This window comes from Bradysia coprophila (assembly GCF_014529535.1).
Source record: "Bradysia coprophila strain Holo2 chromosome IV unlocalized genomic scaffold, BU_Bcop_v1 contig_5, whole genome shotgun sequence".
Lineage (NCBI taxonomy): Eukaryota > Metazoa > Arthropoda > Insecta > Diptera > Sciaridae > Bradysia > Bradysia coprophila.
The window spans coordinates 7,945,536-7,969,912 of record NW_023503374.1 but is presented as its reverse complement, the minus strand read 5'-3'; the positions used below and the strand labels follow the sequence as shown (position 1 = coordinate 7,969,912).

Below are 24,377 nucleotides of genomic sequence, written 5' to 3'. Positions count from 1 at the left end.
GAAAGTCACTGGATGTACCTGACGACGGATAATTTACCTTCCCGTACCTTCTAAATTTATTTTTGATCTCACAAATGAAATTATAATTTTAAACCAATCACACTATGCCCGACACACACTCATTACGAATTCAGAACCGTAGACATTTTACGAATGAAATATGCCAAAATGCAATCAACTCAACATCATTTTTATTTTACCTGAACATTATCACCTCCGTGCAATCGATAACCGTCGTAATCAACAATGACCAAAATTTCTGGATAAATAATGTGTGGCACTGCCCTCGATGACCTCCGTAGTGCACGTAGTCCACTGTCGCTGGTGGTAATATTAAATTCAGTTGTCGATCGCTTTCGACGATATCTCTTTAGTAGACGGTCTGGTTCCATGTATGCTGTGGAAGAACATTAACATTCAGTGCGGTTACAAGAAAAAAAAAAATTAAAAAACAAAAACTTTGTATCGGATTGGAATGCATTTAGATTAAGATTAAAATGTAAAGAAGAAGAAAAAACTCGATAATTTTAAACATGGAGCGGCTATCGATGTATAATAATCGTTACAAGGAAGTATATTCAGACAGTGTGAAATTTTGTATTTTTCACTGATTTGAATACCAATTTTTTGTTGTTTTTTTCATAACATTTTGTTTTCAGATCATCTCATGCATGAAATAGATGTTATTTTTGTCAACTTAAAATTGCTAGTTTATTATCCGACGGTGTACTGAAAACAAAAAACAAGTCATTGTGCGCTATGACGACGGGAAGAAATTTGAAGGTCTTGTCAGGTCATTGTAAAACAAAATAATGTTTTCGATTGAGACAAATTTTTTGGGAATACGAACAATATGGCAGCATTGTTTTTAAAACATCGTTGTTTCGTCGACTTGAGCATATCTAAACCTACTCAACATAATGCTTATTTGAATAGTTGTGACGTTGTCAAAAGAAAACATTCATTTTCAAACAAGAAATAGCGGGCTACGCAGAGTCACCGATAGATTACCCTATTAGTTGCGTTAAATGCTTAAAGATTCAAGAATGACACTACTAATCTCATTTTGTTATAGACTAACCCTCGGACTAAGTTCTCAGGAGTAGCAATCACAATTTTTCTAATAACATGCTCACATTTCGTCATCTTCTTCTGTCTTTCAAACATTCCAAATGCTTGAAGCCATATTTCTAATTGTTAGATGTTCGATAATTTGACGAGTGAGTGAATATTAACTGGGAATTTTGCTTACTTCTTAATGTCAATATATATCAAAATAATAGCCGGACTGATAGGAACCTGGCATTTTTCTAAAAAATTTCCTCGTGAAAACTTCTTTCTTAAATACGCTGAACTTCCTGCTACACTTAACAAATCATTAAAAAATTATAATTCCAACGTCATTCTTCAACATTTCTGCGACAAATTTAGTTAAAAATTGTTCAGAACCACCTTGTAACCTTTTGGTGCCTATAGGTATTCGAAATATTGGATATGAATAGAGAATTTTCCGGGCAACAATATTGTAGAACATTATCTAAACATAGAATCATTGTTTCAATCTGAAATATGATAAAAACAGTGAAAAATTAGATGTTTCAAAAAATTTTCTACACTTTGACCACATTTTTGGACCACCCTATGCTGTACAAAAAATGTGAAAAAACTTCTAGGGTTTAGGAAATTTAATTCTCTATCGATATCATCCATACAAATACGAATATTTTGTTCAGAGTGTTCAAAAATGGTCAAAAACTGAAAAAGTGCACTCGACTTCCCCCCTCCTTTTCCCGAAAACTGACAGGATTTCAGCTTGGCACCCGAACTTTTCTTTTTCAGGGTACCAAGAGCTATCTAAATCACCCAAGACATCCCGTGCACCTTTCATGGACACGGGCTTCCATGGCTACTGAACTACTTGTCTTTTGAGGCTCGCAGTGGTATTATACCAACATTAAAAACTAAATTTATAAAAAAAAATCTTGAGTACTGCACTGAGAAAAAAGATCTATACGCCTGACACGTATAAAGTGTGGTAAGGAAGTTATACACCAGACACGTATGCGTGCTAACGTACGGCACGCATTGTTATAAATACGTCTCGAGTGACATGTTTCTTACGTTAGTCATCATACTATACAACAATGACTATGTATGGAAATACCTGTCGTGTGCAAGTACACATACGTGTCTGGTGTATAGCTTCCTTACCTCACTTTATACGTGTCAGACGTATAAGTAGAAACTGCGACTAGTTAACCATAATCACCCACTTGTTTCTTGATATTGAGATAGAATTAATTCGAATGAATGTCTAGTCCAACTTAAGCATCTAGAACTTTCAAAAACTTACCAAAATCACTATTCTGATCCACTGCATCCGAATTCCGCTTGAAAACAATGTGATGCGTCGATGAATCCTCCAAATGTTTCGTTAGTTCTGTTGGCACTGGTCGAATAACTAAATCATGGCCTATACTTCCTTCCTAATAAAGAGAATGAAAAAAATAATGTTTTAACAACAATTTTGGTCGATTAAACAATTGCAGTTTGAAACTTGTTGAAAATATTCACACATCTTAACGTAAATAAAATGTAGGCATTGTGGGCATTGTCATAACATTTCGCATGTTGAATATTATTACAATCACACGATATATAAACCGAATATAAATAACATTTTCTTTTGTATTATTGAAGAAATAATTTTTTTTCTTCGTTTTCAAAAACAATGGAAGGTCTGTCTGCATGGAAACACGAAAAATCATAGATAAAACGCAACCTTCAGGAATATTATGTGGTGTGGTCTTATTACGGAGAATATTTTAATACTTTTTGTTTAGAGTTGTTGTTCTTGTAACACAATCTATACGTGTCATTAATTTAATATTTTTCTGGTGATGTTGCATTGTTCTTTTATTTTTAAAGAAATTTTCCAGTTTTGATTTAACAAAGGTCAACATTCTAATTTCTTTAAAAAAAATTCTGATTTAATTTTGTCTCAATTTAATTCGTTTCGTCCATCCCACAATTTACACGAACTTTGTCTGCTATCATTGAAGCATGGAACCTTGGACATGTTAGTACACTAATTGTAACCCGTTAAACTATGCACCTCTTCTTGGTATAATTTTTTTTTAGAAGATAAATGAAAACGAAAGCTTGTCATTTCAATAGACATTGAAGGAAGGTTGTATATGCTTTCTTGGATTCTATTGCCGTTAAATGGTTAACACAACTGTACAAAAATGGATATAACACTTAACACGGTAGTACTATATCAGATTTATGTCAATGCTGAATGCTGAAGTCATTATTACTGTAATTCGAAGCGGCAAGTGAATAGACTCTCAATATTTTTGCTGGGTTCAATAACATGACGAAATTCAATTGAATTGTGTCGATAATTAGACAAATTTGTATTTATCATTCTAACATTGTAATAAGTGTGTCAACTTCCCTCTTTTCAAAAAAAAAAAAAAACCGCCGCGCCGTATGTAATACGGGGAGTGAGTGTGTAAATTACGCTAGAAAAACTCTTCCGCATGGAGTGCTTAAAAACCAATTTATTGTTAATATCTTTTCAACAAATCAAACGATTCAATCAATACAAGAAATTAATTACTTGAAAATTACTAGGCCCCACCTCTTGGGTGGGTCAGGTCCCTTGACTGGCTTTTTTTTCTATAATTCCAGCCTTAGTTTTCTAACCATTTTTAAATGAGGTGGTGTTTTTGAGATCACAAATTTAAAGTCACATGAAAAGGTGATGTCTCTTTTATTCAGAAAACAGCAGTCATCACATGCTTCATTTTACTCATATTTATTTAATTTCCTGAAGAAACAAAAAGAGCTATGAGTTGAAGGTCCAGCGAGCGATGTCTTACTCCTAATATGAGTCTCCTATATAGTCTACTAAAAGCGCTGAACAGGTGGCGCATTTCTTGCCTACCTCTTTAAAAAAAAACTCATGTGAATTGCGGCCCTCGCTTCACTCTGGCAAAATTCACACTCGTGCAAACACTTTAGGAACGAAAAAATTTCTTTTAAGAACGCGATTTCACGCAAAAATTGTCGCATATAGTCCAATAAAGTCCAATGTTCGAATTTAACCACATGAATTACGATACTGGTCGAAAACACTTAATATTTTCAAATCTGCGATTTTCGAAGCCTCTGAGAATTACACGAGTTATCGTGTTATCAAGCAAGCAAGATTGTTCTAGACTTCTAGATTGTTCGACCAGAAATCCAGATTCACTTACTCGTCGAACAATTTTTTTTTCTGGAAATCCGTTGCAAAAATGTCGCGGTAACAAGTTGTGTTTACAATTATACTCCAACCTCACTACTCCAATATTATCCATCTACGAACTTAAAATCGGGTAAAAATTACTTAAGTGATCACGATAACAAGGAAAAGCGTCTGAGTATAATTTGGCGTATTTCCTGCCTACCTCTTGAAAAAATATAACTCGTGTGAATTACGGCCCTCGCTTCGCTCTGGCCACAAAGTTCACACTCGTTCAAACATTTTAGGAACGAAAAAATTCTTTTAAGAATACGGATTTCACGCAAAAATTGTCGTATATCCCAGATTACTAGTCCAATTAAATTCCAATGTTCGAGTTTAACCACATGAATTACGCTACTGGTCGAAATTGATTTTTGAAGCCTCTGAGAATTACTCGAGCTATCGGTTTCTCAAGCAAGCAAAAACTCTTTTGGGAAGTACTTCTTAATTGTTAGACCAGAAATCCAGAAATTCACTACTCGTCAAATAAGAAATTTTTCTGGAAATCCGTTGCAAAAATGTCGTGGTAAACAAGTTATGTTTACAATTACTCCAAACTCACTACTCCAATATCATTATCTGTCAATTAAAACAAAAAATTTGAAAATCGGGTAAAAATTACTCAAGTTATCGCGCGGTAACAAGAGAAAGCGTCTGTGTAGAATTTCTCCCATCTCGTTGTTCGAACATTATCCATCTGCAAACTCAGCCTCAAGATTTTCAATCTTTGTCGATTAAGACAAAATCTTTGAAAATCGGATAAGAATTATGGAAGTTGTCGCGGTAACAAGTAAAAAAATCTCTTGAGAATTACTCCCATCTCATTACTCCAATATTGCCCATCTACGAACTTAACCTCATGATTTTCATTCTCTGTCGATTAAAACCAAAATTTTGCAAATCGGTAAAGAATTACTCGAGCTATCGAGTCCACAAGGAAAAGCGTCTGTGTAGAATTTCTCCCATCTTGTTGTTCTAACATTCTCCATCTGCAAACTCAACCTCAAGAATTTCAATCTTCGTCGAATAACACAAAAAATTTGAAAATCTGATAAGAATTAGGGAAGTTATCGCGGTAACAAGGAATAAAATTCTCTTGAGAATTACTCCCATCTCATTATCCCAATATTGCCCATCTACGAACTTAACCTCATGATTTTCATTCTCCGTCGATTAAAACCAAAATTTTGCAAATCGGTAAAGAATTACTCGAGTTATCGAGGGAACAAGTGTACGGACGTTTTCTGTATTTAACGTTTTTTGCCAATGTAGAACATTTTCAAAATATCATAGTGAACTTAGCGTTACGGACATTTAAGGGTATTTTCTTTCATAAGACCCTGACTTTCAGTCAAGGGAATTATCATGTCATTAAGAGTCATTTATTACTACATCTGACATATAACCTAGCCGCAAGGTATTTATAAACTCAAAAACTCTCGCATGTTACCTGCGGTACTCGTAGTATTATGTTTGGATTGTTTTTTTTTTGTCTTATAGCGTCTTACTTCTTACAGAGACCTCTTTCATTCGATACCTCTGAAGAAATAATATTATTATTACATCACAACCAGCTGATTAAGACCATTTTACACTTTATACCGCAACAACAATCTATGTTCTCCCATTAGACATTTATCTCTTCGCAACGTCACATAAGGTTGTTTTTTTCATGACGAGAAAAAAAATCTACTTTTTTGTTGCATTGCGAAGAGAGATGATGTGTGCTACTAAAGCCATATACAACAATCGTGCCTAAGTCTTCATATATGTTTGTTACCTTACGAGACTGAAATGGAAGTTCATCACAACATTGAAAGGAAAAGTTTTGGCTTTATTTCGTGATTATTACACGTACGTACACCTATATATATTGTTGTGCTGAGTCGTTGATTTTGTTTTTTATAAATTTTTACCTAGAAATGAGCGGATAGAGTAGAGAAAGTCCATACATGTAATTCTGTTCGTGTAAACACACACACAATGTTGCCGTACTAATGTAATGAGGTATTATAGTTGCACAGTTATATAGGTAGGACTTACGCATTGTATTACAATTGTTGGAATTATAAAACAGCCGGCGATATGATACACTTTTTTCAGTGTTCATGATCACGATCTTTGTCTGGCTACGCATGTTGTGTCTGTTTTTATTATTATTTGATAAATGCAGAAATATGGAAATATAAATTGTAGGTTTGCAATGATCAATTACTGACACTTTTAACAGCTAAAAAGCTTTTGTTGCTGTTGAATGAATATGGTCATGGTAATGGAATTTAGAAGCTTTCGCTGGTAAGTTGTAAGAGATATTTTGGAAACAAAAGTTGATAGTAGGAGGACTGTTGTCCGAAACTGAAAATGAAAAGACACTTGTCATGGTAAAGTTTAAGATGTTTCGTGACGATAAAAACAAAGAAATGTTGCTGCATATTGGTCTCCAATAAACTTTAGAAGAACACTCTGCAGTCTGCATTCAATAATCCAATAATTTGTTTAGCCTATCATTAGCTGACGAAACAAGTGCTCGGGGAGTTGTGAAAATCAGTAACAGTTCGATGGACTTAGTGAATCTTCGTCTTTTCTGCATTTACCTCTGATTCTTTATTAAACATTAAAAATTTCCTTATATATAGATTGGGGGCGTAGCTGACTTAGAAGTGGATACTGAGCCTGCAAGTATTGGTAATTAAAATCTGAGCCATGTGAACGAGTAGTTCGACGTATTTTTTGGGTTTGATACATTACATTTAGCACAAAAGAGAGTGCTACCTGCATCATTGTGGCATTTCTATTCCTAACTTTCTACGGGCGATAAAAAGTGCATCGACAATACAACATAATACATCACATACATATAGCGAAGAAGAACTGCATATTGGATAATGTCACAATATGTCATAAATGCAAAGATGCTACACCTTGCTTGCAAAATGTTTCGATGGCATTTGATGCATCTTCGCAGCACCTACCGTGCAGGTAAGGTAAGGCATACACGATATAAATTGAATAAATCATGAAGTAATATGTTTGCTGCATGACTTATGGAAAAATCTCTAATGCAATGATCTGTGTGACATGAATCGTTCTGCTATGTCGTTTAACCGATTCAGACGAACAGAAAAATGCTGTCAATTATTTTAAATATTAGTTAAGCTGGACTGGATGTTGGTTGATCAATTTATTACCTTCATTCGAATTAGATAACATAAAACTTATGCCACAGCTTATTTGGATTGTTACACTGAATATCTGTAACTAACTGATTCATGTGTACGGAGATGGAGAGCTAAAAGCACCGTTTACCAATAAAAAAAACACACTTTCGGAGCACACTCTATGATATGCAAATGGACAGACACTCAAACGCGCCGATTCCATTACTATTGCCACAGCTTAATAACATACCCGACAACGATTTAGTCATTAGGTACATTATACCTATATACATGTTGTTGTACTTGTAAGCAAGATTTACTTTAATGATGCATTGCACACGTGTCTTGAATTCGCATAACATTTGGTTTTTAAGCGAAAAATGTTTGTTGCTCTAGAAAATTTCTATTTGATTTGAATACCGCGCAAATGTAAGTCGATGTTTTTTCGCTTGTAGGATTTTATATTTTCTTGAGATCAGAATTATTTTTTGTCTAAATGTTGCACGACTTTGCCCATTTGAAATGCTTAATTATGCAACCAAAATGCAGACAGAGATTTATCATTTTACATGTTAAAAAGTCACATTGATTGCTAATCCGGCTTGGAAAACAACGCTTGTAGCACGAGTAAAAAAAAATCTGCATTTTCGAATAATTGGATACATTTTTGTGTGAATAATTCGACAGCCTGCGGTTTACAAATAAATGCATTACTCACCATTAACAAATCACCATTTTCCAATTGTCTTCTCATTAGTATCGCAGCCATATTGGATTGATCCTGAAATATATCACCTATATGTTCGCTGGAGTCCTGCAATGAGAAAGATGAATTTTTTTTTCTTTAGAATAAAAATAAAAATCAAATTTGGTGGCCGTTGATCGGTTGCTATTTAATGGGCTAATGTAATAAAATGAAAAGTTTTCACTAAAAAATTTATTGAGATGCTCACAGAGAAAGTGAGAGATATTCCACATCACAGCAGTTTGTTCAGATTAATAGTCTACCTTTTAGAGCGCTAATTTAATAGTCGTGAAGAGTGACCTTAGCACCTCATACAAACTGCAATAAAATTTGCATATAGTGGTGTGGTAACTGTATCGAACCGAGTTTTATTATAGCAATTCAAGTATAGAGAGGTGATGTTCATAAATGCTAATCGAATTGCTTTGATCCGGTTGATAAAAATTCGTCCATGATTTGCATTCAGAAAATTAACTCTTATTTCTTCAGCTGTCAGGAAGTTGCCGAATCATACCGGCTCGGATATATATTAATTTTGCTAACCTAATTAATGCATGGAAATTATGTGGGTCAAGGCCATGCTGTAATTAAAAACTATATTTCCAATCGACAAAATCAACGAATTCGTTTTTACCGACGCATACACATATCTCAGGAAAAAACATAATTGCAGAGGCTTATGAATCATAAGTTGATCGTAAGCTGATTCAAGTTTATTGAAAAAAAAAAAAAAATTTCGGGTTCTTTCATATGTGTTTACGTCGACGGAAAAAATTTATTGAATTGATAATCAATAAGCAGATTTTGATTAATTATCTTTCGACGAAACCATTCACGGAAGTTGCAATTTTTTTTAAAACTCATACTCCACACGGTGTTTCATCAAAGATGTAAGTATTAATAAGTTCAAGACAAAAAAAAAGTTTTATTGTCACTTACATATACCCTACTTGACCTCAAATCAATTTATTTAAAAAAAAAAAGTTTAATTGTCCTTCTATCAAGTGAAAGAAAAATGAATCTTTAACCGCGCTGGTGATGATATGATGATCATCATCAGTAACATTGTTTTTTTTTCGGTTGTGTTATTTGTTTTCTAATATAAATCAATTGATATATCAAACTGTGGCCTCTAATAGGATTTTCCATGTAGATAAAGTCGGCATGTAGTCTGCCTCAGAATTAATTTTGAATAAGAAAATAAATGCGGAGATTTATTAGTCGATGACTTGAGAATGAGAACCTTCAACGCGTTTTTTTTTGATCGCCTTACATAGGCGGTAAAATCTTGGAAATGATTTTTTTTTTTTTCGTGATTTTGTTTTATCGATCGATGGATCACATTTCAATAAGTTCTACTGTTTGAGTCTAAACATATTGTTTATTCAGAACATTGTTATTATTTACAAAACAACAATGACATGCCGTTTGTAATTTGCTGTGCGCGCAATTGAACTCGATTAAAGGTTAAACTTTTAAATATTTTGCTTCTTATAAATTATTGTTTACTTAAAACATTAATTTAACGTCGAGGTTATATTGTTGATCGAAATGATTTTGTATAATTCGAAATTGATTGTAAAATGATATTTTGTTTTGATTAAATGATTTATTGGAATGAAAATGTAATTAAAATCTCAGTTCTCAGTCTATTGTTATTCGATACGGTTTTGCTTTACTGGTTTTGAAAAACGAAAAAAAAAGTCGAAAAAATTGTTTATTGATAGCTCACACCGGGAGGCACGAATAAATCAATTAAGAAGCAATTTACTCAATTATTTTATCGTTTACCGATCACTGCAAATCGAGACGTTGGTTGTCAGTTTTTTTAGAAGCATTTTGAAATTAATTGCGATTTAAAATCACAGAACTGACGACACGTGTTGCAATTTTTTTTGCAGTGTAGGCACAAGCTGGTTAGAGTTTTATTTCTATTTTGAATAGAACGTGTCACAGAAAGAGCATTTACCTTTTAAAATCGTCGAATCATCTGTTATTGACAGCAACGAAAGAAATAGGCAATAATGCATGGTATACTCATGTTACTCATATAGTAAAACGAATGTTAATACGAACGAAGTACAAGATTTGTTGTTAAATTCTAGGCGTAATAGACGTAAAACAATTTATGGTTATTCTAGTAAAATCTTTTACTTCATTTGTTTTAATCTAGATTTTGATATAAGCGCAACATCACAAGACCATTTCGATTTTTGAGGTGTATGATAATGCTGGTGCTATGTGAATTTATATTCAGGACGTATATGGAATGCGTGTCATATATCGAAAGTTATCTGTATTAATTGGATGTACATATGTACATGGTTTGATCTGTACCCTGTAATTCCATCAAACCCTAGGATTTTATACATGAGTAACGTTCTATGTAATGAAAATAATACAAATGTTGAAGTGATAGATTTTGTATCAAACACTTAGAGCTTTACACAAATAAAGTAACCGAATTAATGATTATGTTGCGATACGTTTGCCGTTTTTAAAACTTTAAAGTCCAATGTGAATACATGGAATCCGAGCAAAAAGAAAAAAAATTTTACGCAAAGTGTACTTTCGTCGTTTTTTTAGTTCTAACGTAGACGTTCGACGTTCGAGTACAGAATTTGCTGTAAACATTTTTACCGTGGATCAGCGAGAAGGATTTGAACCAAAATTTTGGTACATCAATTCCTTGCAAATTCTCTGAATTGTTTAACGTTAAATATACTAGGCCCCACCTCTTGGGTGGGTCAGGTCCCTTGACTGGCTTTTTTCTATAATTCCAGTCATAGTTTTCTAACCATTTTTAAATGAGATCACAAAATTAAAGTCACATGAAAAGGTGATGTCTCTTTTATTCAGAAAACAGCAGTCATCACATGCTTCATTTTACTCATATTTATTTAATTTCCTGAAGAAACAAAAAGAGCTATGAGTTGAAGGTCCAGCGAGCGATGTCTTACTCCTAATATGAGTCTCCTATATATAGTCTACTAAAAGCGCTGAACAGGTGGCGCATTTCTTGCCTACCTCTTAAAAAAACTCATGTGAATTCACACTCGTGCAAACACTTTAGGAACGAAAAAATTTCTTTTAAGAACACGATTTCACGCAAAAATTGTCGTATATCGCAGATTACCAGTCCAATTAAGTCAAAGGTTCGAATTTAACCACATGAATTACGACACTGGTCGAAAACAATTAATATTTTCAAATCTGCGATTTTTGAAGCCCCCGAGAATTACTCAAGTTATCGAGTTATCAAGCAAGCAAGATTGTTCTAGACTTCTAGATTGTTCGACCAGAAATCCAGATTCACTTACTCGTCGAATAATTTTTTTTTTCTGGAAATCCGTTGCAAAAATGTCGTGGTAACAAGTTGTGTTTACAATTATACTCCAACCTCACTACTCCAATATTACTCTTTTTCGAACTTAAAATCGGGTAAAAATTACTTAAGTTTTCACGATAACAAGGAAAAGCGTCTGAGTATAATTTCTCCCATATCTTGTAACAACGATCACAAAATTATATTTACATGAAAGATCAATGTCTCTTTTATTTAGAAAACAGCAGCCATCACATGCTTCATTTTACTCAAATTTAATATAATTTTCTGCTGGCCCAGCGAGCGATGTTTTGCTATTTTGCTCTATTACGAGTCTTTTTTATTGTCTCCTAAAAAGCGCTATGAGTGTCAAATAACAGAAAACATACAAAAAATACGCTATGAGTGGAAGATCCAGCGAGGTACGTTTAACACCTAATATGAGTCTCCTATATAGTCTACTAAAAGCACTGAAAAGGTGGCGTATTTCCTGCCTACCTCTTGAAAAAATATAACTCGTGTGAATTACGGCCCTCGCTTCGCTCTGGCCGCAAAGTTCACCCTCGTTCAAACATTTTACGAACGAAAAAAAATCTTTTAAGGATACAGATTTCACGCAAAAATTGTCGTATATCCCAGATTACTAGTCCAATTAAATTCCAATGTTCGAGTTTAACCACATGAATTACGCTACTGGTCGAAATTGATTTTTGATACCTCTTGAACTACTCGAGCTATCGGTTTCTCAAGCAAGCAAGCAAAAACTCTTTTGGGAAGTACTTCTTAATTCTTAGACCAGAAATCCAGAATTTCACAACTCGTTAAATAAGAAATTTTTCTGGAAATCCGTTGCAAAAATGTCGTCGTATAACAAGTTATGTTTACAATTACTCCAAACTCACTACTCCAATATCATTCTCTGTCAATTAAAACAAAAAATTTGAAAATCTGGTACTCAAGTTATCGCGCAGTAACAAGAGAAAGCGTCTATGTAGAATTTCTCCCATCTCGTTGTTCGAACATTATCCATCTGCAAACTCAGCCTCAAGAGTTTCAATCTTCGTCGATTAAAACAAAATCTTTGAAAATCGGATAAGAATTATGGAAGTTATCGCGGTAACAAGTATAAAAATCTCTTGAGAATTACTCCCATCTCATTACCTGAATATTGCCCATCTACGAACTTAACCTCATGATTTTCATTCTCCGTCGATTAAAACCAAAATTTTGCAAATCGGTAAAGAATTACTCGAGTTATCGAGTCCACAAGTGTACGGACGTTTTCTGTATTTAACGTTTTTTTCCAATGTAGAACATTTTCAAAATATCAAAGTGAACTTAGCGTTACGGACATTTAAGGGTATTTTCTTTCATAAGACCCTGACTTTCAGTCAAGGGAATTAGGTAACGTCAGATTTTTCGTCCATAAATGCCGAACCATAACGCTAACCCTAAATCCTGACCATAAAGGCAAATGTCAAACAATAAAGGCAAATGCAAAAATAATTAAATTTCGACTCGATGGATTCTGATCAAACAAAATGCCACTGTGTAGTGCATGATCTCAGGATTCCGACAAAGCCATTAGTTTTCCAATCGGACCAACATCTCCTGAGAGATAAGACTTTGAAAAAGTTAAAATTTTACACATTGATCACGACATGATTTTAAAGTCTTATCGCTCGGCATATAGAAGTCCGATTCAAAAACTAATTAGTTTTCCGGAGTCCTGAGATCACGCGCTACACACTGGCATTTTGTTTGATCAGAATCTGTCTAGTCGAAATTTAATTATTTTTGCATTTGCCTTTATCGTTTGACATTTGCCTTTATTGTCAGGATTTAGGGTTAGCGTTATGGTTCGGCATTTATGGACGAAAAATCTGACGTTACCTAATATATTAAACGTTAAGCAATTCAGAGAATTTGCAAGGAATTGATGTACCAAAATTTTGGTTCAAATCCTTCTCGCTGATCCACGGTAAAAATGTTTACAACAAATTCTGTACTCGAACGTCGAACGTTTACGTTAGAACTAAAAAAACGACGAAAGTACACTTTGCGTAATTTTTTTTTTCTTTTTGCTCGGATTCCATGTATTCACATTGGAGTGCCGCCGCCGTAGGACATTCGTATTTATTGTAGTTATCAACATAACACACATTTTTATTTATTGCTGTACCGAAAGTAAGTCATATTTCATAATAATGATATTGTAAATCATTAAAATGTAAATAAAACGAAATTAATAGCCCATGTACTTACTAATGTTTTGGATGTTAAATACGCCATGTTAAAGTAATGTTCTGAAAAAGTAAAGTAGGTTCACACAATAATTCAAGGAAGTCATTTAAGGTAAACCACTTTTTGTCATACCATCAACAGCAACATACTAAGCTGTGTTCAATTTCGAGACATTATAAAATGTGTATCACAACGACATGAAAATTAATTCTGAAACTGGGCATTATATTTGTGGTGTACACATTATAATAATCCACAAGCCAAACATACATACATTATATAGCGATAAGTATTACGAATTATAATTTAAATGACAAAATTTCGTAATAGATCGCCTGTTAATATACATTTATGCATTAGAAAATGGAAAACTTTTATGAATAAAAATTAAGTTTCAATAAAATAAAAAATAGAAAAAGAAACCCGTAGATGTGAGGTGGTCTGAATAAGACAAAACAAACAAATATTTTTGTATACCGGGGTATATACATAATGCTATTCGTACTATATATTCATGCGTATTGTGTTTATATTGAGAGGTATATGACAGACTTGAGAGACTTGTTCACTGGATTGCAGAATGTTTGTTTTGAGTCAAGATTTCCGATCTGACATTATTATACCAACACTGTACATGAATTCGTTGCATTGTTAGCCAAAACTAGAGCATAAAATGATACACAATTCTATGAATAAAGGTTTTTAATTAAGAGTTGGCAATATTTAGATACACATCAAATACATGTTGTGCCAGTGTACAAATAATAATAGTAGAAGACGGCAAAGTATAATATCCTCATTGTGTGTTTCATTAGAATTGAAACAATCATTATTGAAAGTTTATTAATAAACAAAGGAACGGAGACGGATCTTTACATGTGTCGCAAATTTTATTTAATTGATGCCTGCAGTTAAGAGCGCACACCCCTTGGCAATTTTCTAGCCTACATTTGTGCGCAAAAATATTGGTTTTTTGATGATTTCTCTGAACCAAAATCTTTTTTTGAAAAAGTAAAACCATTAAAGCATGCAAAAATGTGTTACTTTTAAGGGAAAAATTGGTTTGTGAACGATAACTTATTCCACTTTGAGAAACCTTTGCAAATGTGTAAATTTATGTGTTTTGCAAAGGTTTCTCAAAATGGGTTAAGCTATCTACCACAAACCAATTTTTCCCTTAAAAGTACCACATTTTTGCATGCTTTAATGGTTTTACTTTTTCAAAAAAAGATTTTGGTTCAGAGAAATCATCAAAAAACCAATATTTTTGCGCACAAATGTAGGCTAGAAAATTACCAAGGGGTGAGCGCTCTTAATTAGAGTATTCTCGACCACTTCCAGCCTCTGCCGTAAATGTGACAGAGAGAATGAAACGATTTCACACGTATCTGGAAGTTGTCCATCGAGTAGCCTGCTAATCACAGCTAGACACCATAGCGTTAAGCATACAATCGCCGACATGTTACGTGAGAAAGGATTCGAATGCTTTGATGAAGTTTACGCTATCGATACCGACGGAAAAACTCGCTTCAGCGACATCATCGCTTTTGACTCGAAATCGAAAAACGCCTTCATCATTGATCCTACCATACGTTACGAAACCAACGATATCAATCAAGATGAAATAATTAGCAACGAAAAGCGAGATATACGAAAAATGTATTCCGTTCTATGCAGAACGTTACAGAGACTCATTTGGTGATAGAAATTGGACAGTGCGCGGTCTATGGTTTGGTAGCAGAGGTGGAATTGGAAAAAGTGTGATAAATTTCTTCAAAGAATTTAAACTCAACTGTGATAAAATTAAAGACATTTCTGAAATGGTGCTAATTAAGACGATTTTCATCATCAATAATCATATATATAATTGACCTAGTCATAAATTTTGACATAAAATTAGTTAGTAAAAACAACGTGATGTTAGTAGTATGATTGTCTTAGGATAGATCGGTACGCTGTGTGACATAGCAACCTTGGATATCAGGGCAGCACCTTTATTTTTGTATTTTTTTATGCTCGAATAAACGTTTTCTTCTTCTTCTTCCCTTGGTCAATGCCGTCATTAACTGAACTCTATGAGTTTTGGGCTAGTTTCTTTGTTTAATTGTACAAAATATTCATTTTATTTGACCGACATACTGTCAAACAATGTCCTTATAATGTTTTGTGTCAATAATTTAACAGAACTAAAATTTGTGATGATATCAGTGCCAAACTGGTCAGGTCATACTGGGATTTCGTGGAATAGCCTTTTGTATTTTTACGAGATTTTTTTTTAAATTTTACTGGAATTTTCTCCATTTCTTCGAAAGTCCTTTTGGTGGTAGCCAGTTCGGCTGGCCAGTTCACTGGATAATATGTGGCCATTTAGACGAACCCTTACATCGAGATAGTCTTTGAAGTGGTGACAACTAAGCCGCTAAGCTAAGCAAGAATAATCGATTAGCTTACCTCTAGGAAAATAGTCTCATAATTCACATAATGTCTGACAATAGAACACGAATACGTAACATCAACAGATCACGAGTGAACTACATATAGTACATAATGAAATAATTCTTGCGTAAATGCAACATGCAAGGAAAAACTCTCACTTTAAAAACGAAAACTGGAATTTGCAACAATGTTATCGAACACGTTTTTAAGCATGCTGCGCCTGTTAATGTATAGAATTTGTATTTTATTTACGATGATAGATACATGTATAATAGTCGGAGAGGGAAACTGTATAAGTAAGGAAGTATATTCTAATTTTTATTGAACACATAGTGCTGATAAGATCAATAGCTGCTGGCTGCTGGAGTTTTACATTTCTTTTCTACTTTAAGCTAAAGATAAAAATAGAATAAATTAACATCTGTAATCGATAACGACTCAGGAATGTTCAACAAGCTCTCCGTGATGTGGTCTTATGTAGCAAAAAACATGTACAAAGAAATGAAGTAAAAGATCAATCTATTGGAAATACTTAGACCAAATGAAGTAGTAGATCCGATAGTACGGCTGATGTTATGATGTTTGCTGTCTCTGTGAAACCAGTAATATATTCGTGAATTAATTCGAAAATTCAAAGAAGTATTGAGGAAAATGACAGCTAAATTGTGAACATACGAACGATCTCGGTTGCATATTATAGAATGATATTTTGTGATTGAGTTCAAAATGTCTTAACAAACGGTAAGAGTACGGTGATAGCTTTAACATACATTTCGCTATGTAAGAGAACTTTAGTCGGAGCTGTGCGCTTGCCTTCGTTCATAACAGATGAGTAGTCGTTTGTAAAAGCTATGAGGTATCACACACAGTTTGTGGTCCCATCAGCAAAAAAGTGCAGGAAATACGTAAATTGTAGACATAGCTCGCCTGGCTTGGCAACGTATGAAGCACATCAAAGTTTATTTAGGTCTTCACTAAATTGATAGAGACAACAGACAACATATATGATAACGTCCACAATACTTTTGAGAGCTATTTGAATCACTTTTTATTTAAATTTTTAATTAAATTGCTCATTTTTAATAGTGAAAGCCAAAAAGATTATGTGACCGACGTGGTGCCTTACCACTTACCAATTTTATTTAATTTTTTTTCTTGACTAATTTAACCATTTATCATCATCATAACAAATGATCATGGTATATGTACCGTATCGCTGGAGTATATATTCAGCTCATTATGTCCAATGGATTGTAATATGGAGAATAAAAATGAAAATTTTATGGTAAACAAAATTCGTGAATCTTGATGTGATAGTTTTGTAGAAATTGCATTTAAGTTTGTACCATTCAGAAGTGATAATTTGTGGATACAAAATAAGTTGATTTAATGGCACAGCGATTTTAATAAAATGGTCCGAAATAGGTATATAATGCATCAGCATCTCAGGTAAAATTAAGGTCTTTTATGGTGTTAATTACAACATAATTTTGATTTATGTGACTTCTGTTACAGATATTATTCACAGAGGAAGTATAATATTTTACCGATAATTGTGCAGCGGATAAATTGTTTATCGAATTAGCATACCGACGTCTTTTTAGAACGTACAATCTAACCTAGTTTCAATGGCTAACGATTAATTGAAATTCACTTACCTCAATGATTTCATCATATTCTAATCCCTGTGTAGCATTTGGATTCGTATCCACACTCCACATTCTCATTCCTTGCGGTCCGTCCTTAAATAAACCGTCGGTCGGCCGCAATGTTAAATTGTAAACATTACCGAAAGCACTAAGCGACACATTATGTTCGCTCACATTACCTAAATCTACATGTACTGTCGTATCACTATCGCTACTAGCATTATTTCTATTACTATTAATACTAATATTTTCACTAATTTGTTGTTGTTGTGCTATTGAGTTTTTCAATTCACTGAAATATGCACTTTTGCTTAAATCTTTTTTCACATGATGCTGTGCACTGGACGTTGATTTTTTATCCGACGTTGAAATCGTATTGGTGCTACGCTTATTGATATGATGTGATGTTCCATGATGCGTTAATTTGATTAGTTCATAGTGCGGTACTAAATCGTGACTGTCAACGTGGAAAATGGATCGTAGTTGGGACTCGGACATCTGTTTGTGGATCTGAAAGGAAAAGTAAAAACGTTTTAATCATCGGAAGACATTCGTATAAAATTATTAATTTCTCAACAACTTTCTCAACAGTCCACTGCTCCTGTAGAATAAAAAGGTACTCAAGATGGAGTAACAGGACTCTGAGGAGGAGAACTCATAAATTTATCGTTTGATGACGTATACACTGTACATGCTACACATTACGCCTAACTTCCTAGAGGTCGGCCATCCCTGTCGCTATGGTCTGATGAGATATGGTTCTTTTTGCAATGACACATCGTCAATATCACCGTCAAATATCTGCAGGCCTTTCGTTTAACTGACTGAATGACAATGTAGCACTTAGTACAACAGGATGTTATTTCTGTTGACAAACCTGATTGACAGAATCATAGGGTTGAAGTTGGAATTCGAAGCTATTGAAATACATATCATTGTATGGCTTTATTAGTTGTCTTTGATGTCCTCATTTGATGAACTTACTAATTTAGGAGATGTAGAGATTAAGTGGTAAGCGCCTCAGTTTTGACTTAGTTAACATCTTTGGTTCACCGAACTAGCAACAATGAAACAGCTTGATGTCTTGCAAAACAATTGTACTTGCACTTTCGTTCGATAAAGACTTCATAAATTGTGAGGATTTCAGATAAAATGCTTTGGGTAATAGTTCCCGATTATTAGACCTTGTCATTAGTCACCCAACATGGAAATACAAATTTATCAAACTTTGCCGGAAACAGTTTTATGTTTCACAACATTTAGCAAAGACTGGTTCGTTATACTTAATTGATAAAAGTTTATACCGTAAGTTCGAAAAAAAATCGTAGCAAAAAAATTGAAATAAGAAAAACAAAACCACCATTCACAAGGTAATCACGTCATTCAGCAACGAAAATACATAATAAATAAATAACGTATGATTGTATTGTATTCTTGATGGGATCAAACATATATATGTAAGCGTGATCCGAACGGTTCATCTTAAACATGTCTCTCGTGAAAATAAACAACATAATAACAATTCTGAGGAGCGCGAAAAAATAATTAATTATTTATTGTTTTGATTCAGACGAAGTGAGAAGAAAATAAATCTGGCTGCGCTTCTGCTTAACCAAACAAATTTTTTTTTTCTTGCTTCGCTTAAACATGATCACTTTCGATGAGTTATACATTTTATAATTTTTTGACTTTCGTTTTTAATGTATCGCTAACGGACAGACTCATGGGTTGGCAGCTTATAATATACAATTTACGAGTACAATAACTAATTAAATGAAACAGAAAAAAAAACTTTATTCAAATCTTGTTAACAACTAAAGGGCAAGTTTGTTAAAAAAAAATTGAGAGTGTTGACTGATGTGTACTTTTACTTTTTATTTTTATTTGTTGTTCGAATCGTGATTGTTATGCCTTTTTTGTTGAAGTCTACAGCGAATAGGTACACGATATGATTACGATAGGTGTCATATACATTCGAGATATTATGGAAATGTTTCTTTCAGCTGTGTAAAAAGTGATAGACGGAAGTATAATATTTGATGAGAGTGAGATTGACATGAACTTGAAAGAAGAAAGGTAGAGCGATATGATCGATGAATTTCTTCGTACATTTTTTTTGTGTGTATGATTTATTCGAGTCGTGTTCACAGTTTTTGAGGAAGCTTTTGGAGTGAATATCGATTTAATTTCGTATTCCATGTTGAATAGTTTTTGTTATTGCAATGCTGATAAATATTGTCGTATTTTATGATTGGAGAGCTCAACCTTAAATTAATTTTTTTCATCAAACAATGGACAATATCTTAGATTATTATAAGGAGGGTTGGTCTAGTGCGACAAAGTATGTAAGGTTATAAGGTTTGACACATCGTAGAAAATTGTTGATGTCAAAGTGAACAAATTGGACAAATGGCGAATTATTAGAGGTGCATAATCTAACTTCTGTCTAAAATCTTTATTTTGACGATTTGGAAGTTATGTACGGGAGGGATAACATCGAAATTATCGTTCTAGGCAGTTATTAGTATGTTACGTCACTGTTTGTAAATATTTGTTTTGGCAAGTGTAAGAATTGCGGAACAAGCCGAAGGCGAGTGTAGTAATCACACGTGCCTAAACAAGCATTTACAAGCAGTGACGTAACACATTTTACATGTTTGTGGACGGTAAGTGCATTTTCCCTGTCAGAAGCAGTGATGTAAAGTGCACTTTACCGTGCATAAGCATGTAAAAATTCAAAAATGTTTCTTTTGAACAATGTCAATGAATTTTCGACGATGTACATCGGTTGGTAGATGGGTAGATCCAGCATTAGGCATACCCTCATTAGGTTTTCGCTTTCCTAGCATACAAAAACAAAGCTCCTAGAACCATTTTTTAGTATCAGGTAGTGTAATAAAACATGTCCTTATGATGAAGTGATATACCCACAGGCTTTGTTATGTCACAACTACGGATAATGTTTTAGGATTAGTTTAAATCAACAAAAATCGGGAAATACTGCCATTTGTTGATGTTAAAATTATATGGCCTCTTTAGCTTTGATTACCTTGATTTCGAAACAAGTTTGCACGGGTAAGCCAAGAATTACAATCAATTTACTCAGACGCGGCGTGTGTTACAACATAAAATTGAAAACAAATATGAAATCTAATCCCGAACACACTCCGATGCTCCAAAAAATTGACCTTTTAGCAAAACAAAACCGATATATTGGTAAACACAAACATAAATCTGAATTTTCTATAAATAATTTTTTTGTGTATTCCAAACAATTGAACAAAGAAACACGCGCAGATCTGATTAATAAAATAAATCATAAATACGATCGTTTTTAATCCATGGATCCAAATTTCGGGCCCATACAATTAACGAGAACTTTTTCGATCGGCTGATTTTATTATGAAAAGCTGTGTGCTGATTATCATATTATTTACCCGAAGAGGTAAGAATTTATTTATGAAAATGGTTTGTGCTGTAGACGAAACCAGTTACGACTTTGTTGATAGCTTTATTCGCTTTATTGTTGAAGAGACATTTTCGGTTCAACAAAACTAGAATTTTTTCTTGAATATAAACTTGACGAGTGACCATTGATGATTAAATCATTAACTCTAGGTTTTACTCGGAAAAATCTCTAGTTCTGGGTTTTTAGCGAGTAGGTGTTTAATTATGCGCACATTTGCAATTTTTTTTCTGCTAACTGCGGTTTTAATTGGTGATTCTCTCAAAACAAGTTGCTTGCTTTTAATTTATTGAGTTAATTTAAATTGTACAAATTTTAATGATGGCATTGATGGAAGAGTGCTGACGTTTCAATTTTATAAATCAGAAATACAAATTGGTAATGTCTTCATTATTTCACACGGAAACACGTTAAAGCAGAATTAACGATGCCCACATTCAAAAATTGTGGACACTCTCTAAATTTTCAAACATCACCTTATCCATCTTGAAATTTATTAATCAATAGTTGATGTTTTTCTGTTTTAAATTTTTTTGAATGAAGATCCAGTAATAGAGATCCCACACAAAAAAGTGAGAAAATGAATGAGAAATCGAAAGTACTTTGTTGTACAAGGAAAGAATTTCCGAAATATGACATCACGTTATAATAAACGCTTTACTTATTACTTAAAGGTTAAAAGTCTTATCCTAGAAAATCAGTCTTATACAGTCGCAGAAACCGTATCATCATAGTCATTGAATCGTTTACTTCGTTTGTTTGAATAATATATAAAAGAACTGTGACCAGTGTTCATCGCTTATTTCTGTCATCGTTGTCTATTACAAACGCGAAAATTCAAAGAAAGGTACTCGATCCTAGAAGCTAAAACCACTTTTAAAAAAAGTTCCTCGACGCTTCTGTGGCTAAATGGAGGTGATCAAAACCCGATAACATTCACTTTCCTAACGGAAATTTCTCCGGGCACACGAAATATACAAGGTCGTGTAGGATGTCAGTAGATAGGTAATTACATGTACTTTCGGGGCAAATATGGTTTAATAGTGGTTTAGACGTATCTACGGTGAGATATGAACAGTTGAAGTTTTCAACAACAAAAAAACTGAAAACATGTACAAGGTCGTGTCGGGTGTCATTAGGAAGGTAATTTCATGTCCTTTCAGGGCAAATGGGGTCCTATGGATGCTTCGAAGCATGTACAATGAAATCTGAGAATTTGAAGTATTAAAACAATCGGGATTCAGCTCACCAAACCAAAATCTTAGATACCCCTTTTCAGTTCAATAGATCGGAAAATAATGCAAACAATTCTTCAAGTTCAAAATTATTAAAACGTGGGGTGGTATACATCGTTCGTTGGAAGTTCAACAGTGACCTGAACTTGTCCTCAAAAAAATTATTCGCGCTGCAAAACCATTTTGCACCGTATTGTCAGCATATTATTCATATATTTAATGTAATAATTGAAACTTTTTTTAATATCAAAGCCGAGCCACAGGACATTTTATCATAAGACCTTCGCTGCAGTATCACATTTCCTTGAAATGAAATTAATGTGTAATTGAGTTCATGGGGTACAGTATAATACAGTCGTTTGATTAATTTTCCAATAAAATGTTTATAATTTTAAAAACATAACGTAACTTGGACCAATCAATCAGTATTCGACCGAAAAACCGTAAATTGTATTGCAAACAACCGAACATAAATAATACGAAAATAATGTAATGTGTATACACAACACACGGTAATATAAATTAATTTTCACATAACCTATAAAGAAGTGACCTTGTGTGGACTTGACAGAGACTCTGGCGGATGGTATATGGTAGCTGAGTATTACCATATTAAAGATTATTATCTAATGTTTGTTTAACTCATTTACCAGCTATTTACTTTGACAGTAGTACGCATATAACTGTATGGATATATTATCAATCGCAATATGCTTATTAGGATAAATAGGAGATTTATAACCAGTAACGGTTAAGGTGACAATATACTTATTTCTGGCATGTGGAAAGATGCAAATTTAATAGACATAAAACGAAACAAAAAATGACTCGACTAGGAACCAGTGCAACGAATTTAATTTGTGACGACCGAGACGATTTTGAAAAATCCTTTGATATTGTATTTTTCTCTGGAATACAGCATAATGTCTTTCCTTACGAAAAGCTTTCCGAAATTATCATGAACTAATATTTGAGGAGGCATTCTGTTTTCTTAAAAATCATTGGCCTAACTCACTCACCATTCTCAATCAGTCTTTCAGAGACAGCTAGTCCATCTGTTATCCACAATGATGACGAAAACAGTCATAAAGGTGTGGCCTGTCTTGTCTTATATAGTAACATTTATGTTCAAACAAATGATTTGTATCTTCTAGGTAATACTTGAAACGAATGAAGAGACTGATTTAATGATTGGACTACTATTGCTAAAAGATTAGTTGTTCTCACACCAACCGTTTCATCAAAATATAGACCAGTGATATAAGAAAATGGATGAGTTTAGTGTATCACAAAACAAACTTGTAAATGTCTTGGCACTCCTTAGGTTCTTTTTCTACACAATGTTCTTGGCCGAACATAAAGTTGCACTTGCTTCGTGTACTCGGAACGTGCTAACCTTGTCGCACCAAGAACACGTACAACCGAGTGCAATATGCATACACATCGAATACCAATGTTTACTTCAAATGTACGAAAAGTAATTTTGTCGATCAAGGACAAACCGAATTGACCAACATCATGTCATTATGAATGCAATTACATTAAAAGTTAACTCATATACATACCGCGAGCGTGATATGCATTTTATGTACTTGTGTATGGACATGTACAATCTGTAAAACCGTAATGCACTGACTAATAACTTAAACGCCGACTGATTAGATTAAATGTCACTATAGATTATTGTTTAGAACATATGGTCGAGATATATTGGGAGTAAATTCTGTGACCTTGCCGCGGAAAAAAATATCGTTCCATTACACCTGCTAAATGGCTGTTAGAACCGAACTTTTTATGTCAAGTCGGTTTAATTTCTTGAAACTTT

The 24,377-nt window shown here is 33.7% G+C and overlaps 1 protein-coding gene across 10 annotated transcripts in view; it reads right to left on the bottom strand.

The window, feature by feature from the left end:
- The window catches only part of LOC119071619 (venom metalloproteinase 3), an 86,149-nt gene that overhangs the window by 39,296 nt on the left and 22,476 nt on the right, over positions 1–24,377 (bottom strand). For all 10 annotated transcript variants that reach the window (XM_037176564.1, XM_037176559.1, XM_037176568.1 and 7 more), the window contains exons 4-7: positions 17,861–18,361; positions 8,171–8,266; positions 2,354–2,486; positions 201–397 (exon numbers count right to left, since the gene is read on the bottom strand). In XM_037176564.1, the coding sequence (XP_037032459.1) occupies positions 201–397; positions 2,354–2,486; positions 8,171–8,266; positions 17,861–18,361 (927 nt within the window). The remainder of the gene's footprint in view (positions 1–200; positions 398–2,353; positions 2,487–8,170; positions 8,267–17,860; positions 18,362–24,377) is intronic.